At 38.1% G+C, this 16,289-nt stretch overlaps 1 protein-coding gene across 1 annotated transcript in view; it reads right to left on the bottom strand.

Moving 5' to 3' along the window:
• Positions 1–2,123: 2,123 nt before the first annotated feature.
• The window catches only part of LOC126946357 (cytochrome b-245 heavy chain), a 34,060-nt gene continuing 19,894 nt past the window's right edge, over positions 2,124–16,289 (bottom strand). Inside the window, exons 8-13 of the mRNA XM_050776523.1 lie at positions 14,525–14,617; positions 11,774–12,027; positions 10,716–10,878; positions 9,357–9,503; positions 5,870–5,994; positions 2,124–4,794 (exon numbers count right to left, since the gene is read on the bottom strand). Coding sequence (XP_050632480.1) covers positions 4,668–4,794; positions 5,870–5,994; positions 9,357–9,503; positions 10,716–10,878; positions 11,774–12,027; positions 14,525–14,617 — 909 coding nt within the window. The 3' untranslated portion in view covers positions 2,124–4,667. The remainder of the gene's footprint in view (positions 4,795–5,869; positions 5,995–9,356; positions 9,504–10,715; positions 10,879–11,773; positions 12,028–14,524; positions 14,618–16,289) is intronic.

Genomic DNA, 16,289 nt, shown 5'->3' with positions numbered 1-16,289 from the left:
AGCATAAGTAGGTTAGTGATTTTATTATTACTGAAAAGAGGAAGTGATATTTAGCAATTGAGGGATCTAACATAATGGTAAACTTGGTGATTTCTTTATAATCGAATGTAATTTTAAGATTTATGAAGATCTTTTGAACTTAATTTATTATATAAATCAAGTTTGCTGTCTTTGGAGCAGTCCTCTATGAAGTATGAAGTTTCAGGATATGATACTTTGGGCTATTTTCAAAAGTCACAGCTAGGCACAGTCTTCGTGTCATTAGTTCTTCAGAGTAAAATCTAGAAAATAAGCTCACAGTGCCCTCTGCTCATGTACAACCTTTCCTAGTATTTTTTAAATCCAAGAAGAAGTGTATTTCAGGATTTAGTTTCTTCCTATAATTGACAGCATCCCACTTCCTTGAAAATTATGCATCTATTAGCAATAAGTATTAGCTGGAATATCCAATTATTACACTACTTCATTCCCCCACCACTACAACAAGATAATAAAGGCTACAGGTTTAAATGAATCTCAGGCCACTTGGTTGATCATTTTTCCAAATTTTAAAAATCTCTAGTGATCAGATTTCCTAGCCTCTGTGAACACTTTGTTTTTTGCCAAACTGCATTTACAATTGAGAAATTTAGCTCCTTCCTCACGCAATCTTATTACACACAGACACACAGACACACACATGCACACACACACACACTATAGACAATAGCTGGCCATTCTCTGAAAGACAGAAATTGTTTACAAATAAAATAGACAGAAATTGTTTTTAAATAAACATAAATGAAAAAGTAGACTTAATAAATATTGTTGAATCACCCTACAGCCTTCTTTTCTCCAAGCAAAATAATTCCATTTTTTGGTAAGTTCTATTTTATCATAATTTAAAAGTAAAAATTAGCATGAATCAGATTAACCAGTGTTTCTAAACTAAGACACCAAGCTACTTAAATGGTATAAACTAGAGATTTATGTTACCACTGTTAACCCAGCTATTCTTGGTGCATAATGTGTACCCAGCATAATTGCTTTGAAAATATCCTTAGTTTTTGGCCGGGTGCAGTGACTCATGCCTGTAATCCCAGCACTTTGGGAGGCTGAGGCCGGCGGATCACCTGAGGTCGGGAGTTCGAGACCAGCCTGACCAACATGGAGAAACCCCGTCTCTACTAAAAATACAAAATTAGCCAGGCAAGGTGGCGCATGCCTGTAATCCCAGCTACTCGGGAGGCTGAGGCAGGAGAATCGCTTGAACCTGGGAGGCGGAGGTTGTGGTGAGCTGAGATTGTGCCATTGCACTCCAGCCTGGGTACCAAGAGCAAAACTCTGTCTCAAAAAAAAAAAAAAAAAAAAAGAGAGAAATAAAATTACCTAGTGTAATCTGTTAGTGTAGTATAAAGGACATGGAGTTTGTCCCCAGAAAGATGTGGATTGAATGTTGACATAGTCACCCAATAGTTTTGGGAACTTTTCCTTCTCGTTCATCTTCGTTCAGACTGTTTTCTTATCAACAAAATTGGGATAAAACGGCTACATTGTAGTGTCGCTGAGGGATTAAATAAAGTATATGTGAAATATACTTTACTTAAGTATAGTAGGAGGTGTTTACCAAATATTGGCTATTTCTGTTATCGCTATTTATTTTAGGTAATGTCTTTTCCCTCCATGGCAGCACCTGGTGACTCCCACAGCAACATGTCATGCCCACACCCCTATGCATTTTCTAAATAATGGAGATCGTAACTGGTTGACTCATTTAGAACAAAGGCTATCACAGAAGCATGAGCATATATGCCCACAATTGAACTTGATGACACTTAATTGTGAAGTTAGAACATGAAAGTTCAGTAGACGTGGAACAAAGATGTCACACTGGGGCTTCTTGGTTTCTGAAATTCTGTCTATAACATTAAGTTGCCCTCCCTGTCCCTTATATCAGTGTTGTGAGGATCAACAGTATTCAGCACAGAGCTTAGTCTTCAGCTTTCACCTCCCAGTCCATAAACCATGAAGTGTTTGGCATGTCATATGCAGAAACACAGAGTGTCTCAACCCCACCGGGGCAGAGAAAATCGTTACTAGCTGAATTTACCCTTTAATACAAAGATCAGTAACACAGACTCAAAGAAAGCTCGTTTATTTTAATAGTTGAGCACAGTTTTGAGAATTCCCTGTAGGAATTATCTCCCAGGTCCCCCCCTAGAATTATTCACATACAAAGCCTGCAAGTATTCAAATTTCACAAACACAATTGCAAAAGCAGAAGAACTAAGAAAAGCTTTCATAGTCTCAAGATTAAAAACAATGCTTCATTATTCTTACAGTACCTGTTAATAAATGCTAAATACTAAGTGCTAAAAAAAAAAACAGCTGGGCTGGCAGCTGGCTGCTGGTGGCTGGCAGCTGGTGGCTTGAGAGAAGAATAAAGAAGGCAGCTCTTATAATGACAGGCACTCTTATACTCATTTTTTATCTCAAAACTGGATAACACAGGGCAGATCTCTCCACTTTCATAATTTAGTTGGTTTCAAAGGTAGAAAACCTTGGAGAAACATTCTCAGAGCAACAAATGAAGCTGGTTTTAATTATGCACATAGGTTAGAAAGGGCCAATATTCTCAGACTCCTTATAATTGAGGTACCCTCTCCAGTTCATACTTTGGTGTAAAGAATTGAAACAATAAAAAGAGCCTGAGTCATAGTAATAACACAAATAAATACCTGTTGAATAGATGAATTGATACCTGAGGTGCAGTGTGAACAGGCTGGACCTAAGTATCTCTAAGCAGAAACCATCCCAGTACATTTTACAAAGGCTACATTCACACAGCAGGCCTTATTTGTCAGACCTACCCTCAGTGCCCTGAGGATTCTGGGAGACCAAAGGAACAGTAGTATGACAAAGAACAACTGAGTTCTTATTTAGTTCATCCTAGTCCCCTGAATAATCCTCCTCAGCATCAAAGTTTGTGACCAGATTTAAAAATATTCAATACCCTAGATAATCAAAACAACATGAATATGTGTATACTTCCTTCAATTACATTCAATACATATAAAATTTTAAGAAATCTGGGGCAGGGAATGACCAATATGAGACCCCCTTCCCCTGTCTCTCCCTTTTGCCTTTTTTATTTTCTCTCACTCTCCCATTCTCTTTTCTCCGCATTTCCTTTTCCTCCTAAATCAGTCTCCTGCCCTTCCCCCAGCTCTTTCTCTTTCTTCCTCATTACCAAAGTTGAAGAGTTCTAAATATTTGTTGCTCCAAGGGGTGGGGCAAATAAAACTGGTTTTAGTTCCCAGAAATGGGACCAGTTCTAAGAAAAAAAAAACAAAACCCTGCTCTTGGCCACACTAACAGTGATTTAGAGACTCTCTCTTGAACATATATTCATAACATACTATTGAGTGTGAATTTGATCTCTGTACAGAGATTTTTGTTTCTGGATTGTTAATTTCAGGATGATCATGATGATATAATACAAATAAACCATTAGTCACACAGATGTGATCCATTTCTTGTGTGTATTTATGGAAAACAAGGGGTGGGTGCTATTTAAAACAAATGACCGTATCAGATACATATTTGTCACAATTCTTAAGTTCAATATTCATAAGGGCTAGCTGGAGTAGACCACTTTGGGCAGGAAATCAGTCTACATTTATTTTATAGCACAAGGAGCAGGACTAGATGAACCAGAGTCATGGCAGGAGGTTAACTCTCCACCTCCAACCCTCTTTTTTCATGCTTCAAATAAGAATGTGCAGAACCCTCCAGGCCATCCTATTGGTTAGTATCCTTAGCCTGTTCTTGACCCTAGGGAGAATCAGATTCCTTTGGTCTATAAAAGTAATAGAAGTTATTTCTTTAGATAAATTTTGTTTAAGGCTTTAAATTAATTCTATGTTGGCATTGTGTGGTTCTAAGTTCATTCATTCATTCATTTAACAAACCTTACTTGAGTATCCACTCTCTGCCAAGCACCGTGGTAAATGATGAGTACTACATTAACTCCAATCAATCCAATATTATTTTGTAGAAAGAATATCTGGCCCAGTTACCCTGTTGTATTAGTAAACTGGAGTATGCTCAGATGTCAATACTGTCACTACTAAGTGTTGAGACACTCTCAACATATATTATATCCTAATGATCTGGAAAGTTTCCTTCAATATGATAATAATGATGGCAAAAATGACACAAAATATAAATATGTAGCTACTCCTTGGTTTCCTTCTTCTTTTGGGGAACATAAAAACTGATTTTGAGGATTCTGAGGCAGCTCAGTATTGTGGAAAGAGTATCACACCTGGAGTAAGATGGGCTAGATCTGATCACAGCTTCATAATCTTAGGGAATTTACTGAACCTTTTGATCCTTTCCCTTTTGATTCTAAAATTGAGACCAAGAATCTTTGCCCTACCTTCCACTGACATTACTGAGAGGAAAAAAATGACATAATGTTTGTAAAAGTGCTCTTAAAACCATAGAGCTCCATATAAATACAACTTATCACCATCAAACAATCTTTGACATTCCTTTAAGGGAAAACCATTACATTATAGTTTCTTTCTGTCCATTTTTAAGCAAGGGGTATTTATATGATCACTTAGCATTATTTGAACAATTGGCAGCACAACCCACATTTATTTCCTCATGGAAGAGATGAGTTAGAAGTTTTCCTTGTTGAAAATGAAATGCACTCCCCGAGGGCCAGACTCAGAGTTGGAGATGCTCTGTTTACTGAGGGTTTTAGCCAAGGCTTCAGGTCCACAGAGGAAAACTCCTATTCTGGTACTTTTGGGAAAGAAAAAAAAAAAGACAATTTCAAGCTTTGGGATGAGATGTCTACAAAGCAGGTAGGTGAATTTCCCATTAATTTGAGGTCCCAGGGCAAAGTCCCCTCTGCTCCTTTGATCATATTGCTCAGAGGGAGTGTGGTTCAGTCTGTTTGTGTGAGCATCTGGATAGTTCAAAAGGTAGTTGACTTCCCTGGCAAAAATAAAATCCAACCAAGGTTTTTGGAACTTATATCACAGAGAAAATGGTGGTGAATTCATGAGTCTGTGGGCTACTTTCCTTCAGGGCTCTGTACCCCCTGGCATCTTGAAATTAGGAACAAGCCAACTATGCCAGCCACTCGGTGTGGCTTCATTTCTCTAATTTTTAGAGTCTAAAGCCCTGTTCAAAGTGTGGTTTCCGATCAGTAGCCTTGGCGTCAGCTTTTTTAAAAATGCAGATTACCTGGCCCTACCCCAAATCTTCTAAATCGGTATCTGCATTTTGAAGAGATCCCCAGGTACTTTGTATGCTCCTTACAGTGCCAAAAGCAATAGTCTACAGGGTACCTGTATGGTGATCTCTTGAGTTTCTCAGGTGTTCTAGCAAGATAAGGGATCCCCCTCAAGGTTTTATAATGACTAAAGTTTTAGTGAGAGCAGAAAGCACCTTGAGACACCTGTCAACTTAAGATTTTATACCCAGAAGCTGTAACTAAAAGTGGGGACAGTGTCTCCTTAACAATATGTATAAATTGTATTGAATCTTTAAAAGAAGCAGATACACTAATGAAATTTAGGAGACTAAAGAAAAGAACCAAGTTGTGGCCCTACTTGGGACAGGCAGGTTGAGAAAGTCTGAGATGGGGACCTGGAAATCTTTGTTTTTAATAACTCTCCAGGTAATTTGGTATAATTTAAAGATTCCTTCTTAAAGTTGAAGATGTCTGGAATCTTTTGTTGGGCATGAATTCAACCTTTATATAGTAATATACATATTTGAGTTTCTAAAATATACAAGTTTAGATATGTATGGGGGCTGCTGCTTTAGGCAGATGCAAGCTTCAAAAACATCTTGGTGACAGACTCCTTACTTAGGGTGTTGACTCGCAATTGTCTTGAATTCATTATCCCAGTTGGGCCGTCCATACAAAGTCTTTTGTTTCAGGCCTGTGATCACATCTTTCTCCTCATCATGGTGCACAGCAAAGTGATTGGCCTACAGGAAAGGACATGAATTCAGAAAAAAAGAGACATGCTGTAAAAGCACATGCAATGTATTTACATCCTTCACAAACTATTCTAACCAAGGCACCCTGCTGGATGCTGAAAGGTATACAAAGATAAATAAACTGGATCTCTCTCAAGCAATTTACAATCTAGAAAGGGAGACTTTGAAGTATAAATATAAATAATCCCATATGTCGAACAGGGTATGATGAGTGTCATGAAAGAGGCACAAGTGTCCTAATGAGAACAAAGAAGGAAGGTGGAGTAGAAGAACAGGGTAAGGGTTAGGGCTGCAGTATTTGAGTCAGGCATTGATGGATGAGTAGTGTCTCACTGTTTTTCTCTCTGTTCTATGTTTGACTTTTTCTCTTCACCCTAATATACTTCCACTCCTTTGGGAGAATTACTAAGAGATGTAACAATTTTTGACTAAAATGCAGCAATACTTTGGTAGCATAATAAGGCATCAAATCAAGCCTAGAGCTAGTGTGTGTGCGTGTGTGTGTGCGTGTGTGTGTGCGTATGTGTATATAGTCACATGCTGTTTTTCTGCTACCATTCTAGGAGGCTTCAGTTTGAACAACAGGTATTTTTCATGAAAGTGGTTAATTAAATTTATTTTTAAAAAGCAAATCAGATTTGAAATTCACTAGATGGATGATGGGCATAGAGGATATTAAGAAAGGTGGGCACTCCAATTTAATAATCCTATAGAGATCAGTTTGGTAAAGCAAAATAATTAATTTTTAACACAAATAAATTACTGATTTAAAAAAACTGTGCTTTGTTTTTTAAATAACAAAACAGTAAAGCAGTTTATATAATATAGATTTTTTCCTGAGTTTTATTTTTATCAAAGCATTTTTGTTTTGCTTTTAAATTGCAGAAGTGGCATTTCAAAACCACTTTTTCTGGAGCAACAATTCTTATGGTGATGTTTCCTTAATCTGTATTTGCTACAAGGTTCCTTTAAGACTTGGAGAATCTGTGGTAAACAATATGTCAAAACCCAAATGGGAATTCAGTCTTCACAGTGACAGGGTGCACATGGAAGATGCTCAGGGTTGTGGAGCCAATGTCTGTGTATACCCAGTTGCTATAGTTTGAATGTATCCTCTCCAAAATTCAGATGTTGCCAATGTGATAGCATTAAGAAGTGGAGCCTTATAAAGATGATTAAGACATAAAGGATCATCCCTTATGAATGAGTTAAGGGCTTTGGAAAAGAGTCATCACACAGTATTTGATGAGCCTGCCCTTTTTCTTTCCACCATGTGAAAACACAGAATTTCTCCCACCCAGAAGACGCAGCCTTTGCTAGACAACCAAACCTGTTGGTGTCTTGATCTTGGACTTGCCAGCCTCCAGAACTTTGAGAAAATAAATTTCTGTTCTTTATAAATTATCCAGCCTCGGGTATTTTGTTATAGCAGCACAAATGGACTAAGACACCAGCTGAGACACAGGACAGAAATATGCAGAGACTCTTGCCTTAGCTCCTCACTCATGGTGGCAGCATCTGTTTCCAGGCCAAGTCATTAATGTTTGCTTATTTACAAAGATGTTACCACTCCAGGAATCATTAACTTGTTTCAGGGTTTGTCAATTTCAGCACTGTTGATATTTGGGACTGTATAATTCTTTGTTGTGGGGGGCTGTCTTGTTAATCGTAGGATATTTACATTGCCAACTGTCTCTGGTGTGTGTCTTGGGGGGAACAGAGCAAAACTGTTCCTGTTGAGAACTATTGGCTTACTTTATTATAGTGGTCTCCAAACATTTTTGGAAGAGCACCCTCATTGTACACACACACACACACATACACACACACATACATGCATGTATACCACCTTCATTAGATATATAATAATTTATTCATAAATGATAATCATGAACTACTGCGAGATGCTGAGAGTGAAGGCTCTGGCACATTCTGTCTCTGTCACTTACTTGTTGGGTGCTCTTAGGAAAATGACCTAACCTGGTCTGAGTTTCTTCATCTGTAAAGTGTGGATAATAATAGGAGCTACTTTATAGTGTTGGTGAGAGGATAAAATTAGACAATCTATGTAAATAGATACATAAGAATAATACTTGGCAATATATATACATAATAATTATAAAGGTAGTGAGTATATTATAAAACATACAAAAACATAAATTAAATTTTATAAACACATATGTACATATAAATATATATGTGATACATATATAAATACGTATTAAAATATATACATATATACAGAATCCTTTATATGCTTATGTACGTTATATATACAGATGCTCCTCAGCTTACAATGGGGTTATATCCTGATAAAACCATCATTAAATTGAAAATACCATAAGTCTAAAATGGGTTTAATACATCTAACTTAATAAACATCATAGTTTAGTCTAGACCACCTTAAATGTGCTCAGAACACTTATATTAGCCTACAATTCCACAAAATCATCTAACAAGAAGCCTGTTTGTAATAAAAGGTTTAATACCACATGTAATTTGTTGAATGCAATACTGAAGTATGGCTTCTACTGAATGCATATTGCTTTCACTTCATTGCAAAGTTGAAAAATCAGGCCGGGCGCGGTGGCTCAAGCCTGTAATCCCAGCACTTTGGGAGGCCAAGATGGGCGGATCACGAGGTCAGGAGATCGAGACCATCCTGGCTAACACGGTGAAACCCCGTCTCTACTAAAAAAATACAAAAAAAAAAAACTAGCCGGGCGAGGTGGCGGGCACCTGTAGTCCAGCTACTCGGGAGGTTGAGGCAGGATAATGGCTTGAACCCGGGAGGTGGAGCTTGCAGTGAGCTGAGATCCGCCACTGCACTCCAGCCTGGGCAACAGAGCGAGACTCTGCCTCAAAAAAAAAAAAAGAAAGAAAGAAAAATCATAAGTTGAACCACTGTAAGTTGGGGACTGTCTGTTTTATACAGACACACACACACACACACACACACAGAGAGAAAGAGAGAGAGACAGAGAAAGAGAGAGAGAGACAGAGAAAGAGAGAGAGACAGAGAAAGAGAGAGAGAGACAGAGAAAGAGAAAGCTAAATTTTCCCCAAAATAACCCTGTGCATCATCTCAATCACCGGTTTCAGAGTGCCTGGCGGAAGAATTGATCTAATAATGTCAAAGTGATGGCTTTTATTCCCTCACAGGCTCTGATTCTAATCTGAGCAGTCTAAATATCATGTGGCGATACTAAATGAGAGTGAACGGACCGGATCACCAAATCCACTAACTGTACTTAGAAAAAATGGTGCACAAGACACACCAATAACCAGGGGGAAGTTCATAAGCCCTGTACACTATGGGAAGGACCTGAGCCTTGGAGTCTTGTCCTTACCTGAGACTCATCCCAGCCAGTGAGGTAGATGTTGTAGCTGAGGAAGCTGGCATTGTTCCTTTCCTGCATCTGGCTCTCCAGCAGTTGCAGCAGGTCTGCAAACCACTCAAAGGCATGTGTGTCCCGGCACAGCCAGTAGAAGTAGATCTGAAAATGGGGTGGATCATGAAGCAGATTATATTTGGCAGGCCCTATCAGCATTAACATGTGGAATTCCACTTTCTGTCACCCAAACTTTTTCCTGATGCTCAGAATGCCTAGAAACATAGATTTTCGGAAGGCTCTGGACATCTCACAGGGTAGTTTACATGAACCTGCTCTGGCCTTCACTCTAGCAGGGCAGTAAATAAGTAACCTGGCCTCAGAAATACATGGCTTAAGAAAAAACTATTAGCCCACCAAGTTTCTCTCTGAGTCTGCTCTTACTCTCCCAGAATCCCTGGCTTCCTTTGAACCTCTTCTTAGAAAGCCTGATGGAATCTAGACTAGCAGGGATTGCCACAGAAATTCTTCCCTGCCTGCTACTGCCAGACATTCATGAGTTCCTAGGGGAAAAATAAGGTTCTATGCATATCTCCTGCACATGGAAAAGAGGTACAGGGAGAATGAAAAGTCAAGGTAGGCTTAATGTCCCTATTAGAGTTTATCTTTACAGTTATTAGAATGGCCTGAGGTTTATTTAGGATGCCCTTTATTACAGAATAAAACCAAATTTATAGTTAACCAAAAAATCCCCTGTGAATTGACCCTGAGGAGATATTCGTAAGTAGAGTTTCAGGTCTCCTCTTCTCCCTTTGCAAAAAAAAAGTATTGGGTGGTGGGGAGGGTGGCTGGAAATTGAATCAATCTCAATATCCAACACAAGATGAAAGAAAAATTATTCAATATCCTCTCAATAGAACATGAAGGGATCATTTAAAGTCATCATTATAAAGCCTGTGAAAACATTGAAAATCACTTTCTGTAATATGTTTTTTAAAAGCAGGACATGAAATGATACATACTCAATATTTCCAACTTTCTAAAAATACATAAACATGGAAATATTAGAAGAGAATATACAAAAATTATAGCTATTGAGTTGGGGCTGTGAATACTTTCCCAACTTTCTTTCTTCTGAATTTCCAGCAACACTATACAAATACAATATATTCCCTTCACTAATAGGCCTACTTATCTAGAAGCACATTAGATTTAACAAACATTCTTTTGAAGAAAACCCTGTCTCTCTAGAACCACTGGAAGCTTTTTCTTCACTTCCCATGGTCTCTGCCAACCTTAGCCCTGAAAGCATTCTCAGGCCTCACGTGGCAGAGTATGGTTACTGCTCTAGGTCCTCCGATAAATGAAAGCACTTACCTTTTTGAGCCTCAGATTGGTGGCGTTATTGCAATATTTGTACCAGACTGACTTGAGAATGGATGCGAAGGGTGTGACCCCAATCCCAGCTCCCACTAACATCACCACCTCATAGCTGAACACATCTTCACTGGCAGTGCCAAAGGGCCCATCAACCGCTATCCTGAAGGGAAATGGGGAGGAGATAGTTACAGAGATGTCTTGATCTTCAGAGGGAGATGGGACACTCATAATTATTGGGGATGTGCAATATGTTAATTCAAATTGGAATAATGTATCTATTGGGTGCTTCCTTCCATGAAATAGCTTTCAAGTAACCAAACTTAGTGCCAACGTTGGGTTTGGAAGTGAGAAGAGAAATATTTGGCTAACCAAAAACATTTGGTAACTCGGAACAAGTTTTTGTTTGTTTGTTTGTTTGTTTGTTTGTTTTTATCTCCCCATTCCTCTTCACACACAACAATGCCCCCTCCACACATACCCTGTGTCTTGCCAGGACATCCCACTCTTGAAAATCTTGCACACGCTGCACACTGAAGTGAGAATTTGCCGCATCATAACATCTTGTAGATTTAATGTCTCCACTTTTCATTTGTCTATTCATTGAGTTATTCAACAAACTCTCAAACCTTTCTTTTGCATCTACTAAGTACCTGATAGCATGTTGGGCATGCAGGGAAAAGGAGGCAAAGGGGCTAATATATGGCATTTAACCTCAAAAAAATTACGCCAATGAAAATTTAAGAATATTTTTGATACACTACTATTATATTTGTTAGGAAAGTTAATCTAACTTGGCCTTGACCCTTACATATTTAAAGGAATTTGGGAGTATTTATTTCTAATATTTGATTCAAAGGTTTCATATTTCACATAACATTTATGAAAATATGCATAAACACACCACACATATCAAATGGCGACCACAGAAATAACTACGTATATTCTTAGAACCTGTGTGTTTTGTTGGAGACTTAGTAAAACATGGAGGAAGAGGAGCTATTTAATGCCATTTTTCCTGAACTCATACATGCTGGTAATATGTACTTTTTACTCACTTAGGTAGTTTCCACGCATCTTGAAACTCCTGCTTATCACAGCCACAAGCATTGAACAGCCCCTCTGTCCAGTCCCCAACGATGCGGATATGGATACTAAAGAAGTCTTCCTCAGGGGCAGATGTCAGTGTGAAAGGGTGCCACTCCAGCTTGGACACCTTGGGGCACTTGACAAAAATGTATTGTCCCACTTCCATTTTGAACCCCTTCTTCTTCATCTGTAGCTCGATGGTTTTGAAAGGGTGAGTGACCACCTATAGAATAAAACATATGTCTGGAAATGACATCTTTCCTAAATACTTGCCTTTTTAGTGTCCATATGGATAAAAAACTGAGCTAAATTGGCCCACCTAGATCTTTGCTTTAGGGACAACACAGCAGTTCCTCCAGCAGATGTGTCTGTCACAGGGAATTGCCCTCAGTTGTAGCCCATTACTAAAGATGGGCTGATTATGGGATACTGAGGCCTAGTCCCTTTTCCTTAACTTAGGTTAACTCCAAGGGGCTATCTCAATTCCCGCACTCCCTGTAGTATCATCTGAGACCACAGTTGCAACTAGAAAGAGGGTCAGCTTTTCTCTCTCCCCATTCCTGCCTTTCTTACTTCCTTTCCAGGTTTATCTCTTACAGAATGCCTTAGAAACCTTCTGCATGCAGTTATTTCTCAGTCTTTACCAGGGAATCCAACATAAAAAATCAGCCTATTGTGATTTTTTTTTTCCTCTCAGAAGTCAAAAAAGTGCTAAAAAATTTACAAAAAGTGATGTTTCCTGCTCAGCCTTCCTATCTCCCCAGAGGATGAGAGAGGGCCTTAGTATTAGGTTGGTGCAAAAGTTATTGCGGTTTTTGCCATTAAAAATATGGCAAAACCCGCAATAACTTTTGCACCAACCTAATAGCTGGCCAGAAGAAGGAGATCCCATTGGCTAGTTATGTAGCAACATTCCCCAAACCAAGACTAAGTTGGTCTATCTTTGTCTTTAATCACACCTTGAATCTGCCTGATTCCATGTGTTATTTCTACATTTCTCCCTATCTGGGGAGTACACCATCTATTCTACCCACCCATTGCCATCCTCATTTGTCTATGTACACACATGTTTATAACAGCTTTATTCATAATAGCAAAAAACAGGAAACAATCCAAATGTCCATCAACTATTGAGTGGATAATTTTTTAAAAAGTAGAACACAGTGAACAGCAAGACAGAAAGTAATATACTGTTTCTTTCATGATTCTTAAGACTTCTAGAAGAACTCTATATGTATAACTAAAGACAAACCAAGGGACATCAAAGGAAAGAAAAATCAATAGAAATAAAATAGCAGCTTCCTAACGTTAACTGATACTGCTGGGCTTTTCTTGAACAGGGAGTTGAGGAAGAGTGAAAAATTCTTTTTTAAAAAATGTCAAACGTTTCCAGAACTTGTGAATTAAATGCATCTTACGTGATAAAAACTATAACCAACTTCCCTTCTGCTCTGAAATAAGGAGTTGCAAAGCTTCATTTTGAAAACAGAAAATTAAAATTATGTTGAAAATTGTTTACCATGTTGCAATTTTGTGTTGTGGAAACAATTTTTTACCATATTACAATTTTGCTATCACAGGCACAAATGAGATGTAACTAAATAAGTGGATAGCATTCTCATTGGAATACTTTTGGATAACATCTCGTCTCTCATATTTATTTATATGAGAAGAAAACAATTATATATTTTCTTCAAAGGAAAACAAGTTTTCCTTAAAAGTATGTTTAAGAAAAATACTTGTCTGGTTCAGTCATCTCTAGTCTAGTAAAGGACATTTTGCAGCAACTGTTTTTGCTGATCTGTGGGATTGTTCTTATAATGCAATATAAATATCACAAAAGGAGAACTGTTGTGGTTTCCTATATTTCAAGACTTCCAAAGCCAGCTGAACTAGCTTTACTATGACCCACCAGAGACAGCAAATGAGGAAAGATAGGGTGGAGGACAGGAAGAATTTGTTGTTTTGCAAAAGTAACCCATAGTAGGGTTTTGGCAAATACTTTTTGAACTGAGTTGAATTGAATTAAATTTTATTTGATAAAGATATACTTTCCTGGTGTTTCCTGAAATTATAACAAGGAGTTCCATTTACATTTATTTAGTTGGATATTTATTTATTTTGCGATGAGAAACAGATTAGAGTTCAGGAAAAGTCACTCTAGACTTGGAATTAGGAGACCAAATTTGAGACGCAGCTTATTTACTAACTTGCTGAAATTTTGGGCACTTCAACTTTCATATTAGATTATTACATACACAGCAGAGAAAAGGTGGTAAAGATAACCTGAAAAACTAGCTCAGCCTCAATGAGACCTACCCTTAGATCTCTGGTTCTTTTGGCATCTGAAAATTTTAAGACTCAATTTATGCCCCTTTGAACTCACCTCTTTTTCTTTTCTGTTCTTAACTAACCAAATAATGTCTCTGTGTCCTTCCCCTACACACACACACACACACACACACACACACACACACACACAGTGGGTGAGGGAGATTCATGCACAGAAAGAACTTGGCTTCATTTTAACATCAAAAGTGGTAACTTGTAGTTTCCCCAGTTAAAGGTTCAAACATTTGATTATTGAGTGAAGTAACCTGAAATAAATTGTAGGTCTTCTCTCTGCTGTAACATCTGACCAATGATATAGAGGGGTTGGGAAGACTTGTCTATGATACAGTTAGACACTGGCCACTAGTAATTACTAAACCAATCAATACCTTGGTGATGACCACCTTCTGTTGAGATCGCCAAAACCGCACCAACCTCTCACAGAGATACAGAAACATGGGACCCACTATCCATTTCCAAGTCTGTAATCAGAGCAAACATGAAAATGACATACATTAACTGGTAATAGATAACAAAATATTCAGAGGGAGAAAAATTTGAGAAGCCAAGTTAATCTTTGTAGGCTTGCTTAAATATTTGACATTAGATAAATACGTTTCTTCTACAATGGAATATATGAAAATATCTGAGACTAAGATAATTTTGAGCCAGTAAAAGTAAACATTCTCCTTAGTCACATTAGGGAACTGTACTGACAATATAAAACTTTCCCAAGAGGAACTGTTCACAAGAATGGGATTTCCTCTCAGTGTTGCAACTACAGTTGCAGTAACCCAATAACAAAGCAAGGCTGGTTTCAGAATTAACATTTCTTTAAAGGATAACATTTCAGCAACACAATATTTTTAATGCAACATTGTGATTGCTTTCTCTTAGTTATGTAGTCAGAGTGACAAATTTGCAAGATGACAAATTTTGTGCAAGAGTTTGGCTGTTTCTCCAATATTCTGAGAAATTCTGGGAGTATGCAATGCACTTGCTGAATGGAGACAAACCCAGAGCTTTTTGGACTTCTTTAGATAGCTCTTGGGTCAGAACATGCAGAACATGTAGTGTTTCTGAACACTGGAATTACTCTGTAGCATTGTTGGCCGTGTAAAAACATTGAGGCCAAACAGATCCATCCTGAAACTCAGCCAGTTGGAAATCTAGTTTAATACCTAAACTAGCAAAGAATTTTAGACGGCAATATTATCTAAAAGATGACTTTCCGGAATGTATTCTAAGGGGGAAAAATAAGAGAGTGCTTCCCATAGTCTCACATATAATCTTTCTACTAAATTACTTTTATAGGAAACTTACTGCTGGAAATTGAGAGCACCTGAATCTCCCCATCTTCAGCCAAACTTGAAGAATATTTGCCCTAGATATAAACAATGTTCTGTTTTCGGCCTTTGTTTTAATGGGATAGATATTTAAAACAGTCTCAAATCATCCATCTGTTTCCTGAGTGCTACCATGGAGCCCCACTGAATGGAGCCAGATTTGGATATTGTTGCTGGTATACCTAGAAATTCTTTGAGATGGGTTTCTGTTAAGGCACTAGTACTCTGACTCCAGCTGTCATCGAGGAAATGTGCCTTCCCCTGCCCACAAGAGGATTGGCAATACAGTTCCCTTTTTATCCTTTCTACTGATGTCTGCATGTAGTGGAGCCAATTCACTGATATGTCTAGTTGCTTTCATTAATGGGAAGGATGCTTAAAGATACTAAGTCCTCAGATAGTATGCTGTGTCTGGAGGAAGAGTGCTCCTATGCTAAGAAGAGTAGGAAAAAAGAAAGGAGAAAATAAAATGGAAAATTTGCCTTTATGTTATACTATGCTTGAGGAAAAAAAAATAATCCTCTTCAGAAGCCCTGCACAAATGTTGATTTTTGCCTAGTTTTATACCAATGGCTAGCACAATAACCAACAAAGTATACTGTCTGCCAATGGGGGGAATGCTATGAAGATTACAAGGCCCACATCTTACTCTATAGAGCAGTGATATGAGAATACACAAAATGGAGCCCTCCAGAGCTCCCAATAGAAGAAAGAAAGTATTTCACCATGTATTTCTTTGGTCACCCTTGCCACATTTCTGCCCACCACATGATGCCATTGGATGTTGGTATGTACCTGGCTGTCCAGC

The sequence above is a fragment of the Macaca thibetana genome, chromosome X, assembly GCF_024542745.1.
Source record: "Macaca thibetana thibetana isolate TM-01 chromosome X, ASM2454274v1, whole genome shotgun sequence".
NCBI lineage: Eukaryota > Metazoa > Chordata > Mammalia > Primates > Cercopithecidae > Macaca > Macaca thibetana.
This window is presented reverse-complemented; position numbering and strand designations above follow the sequence as displayed.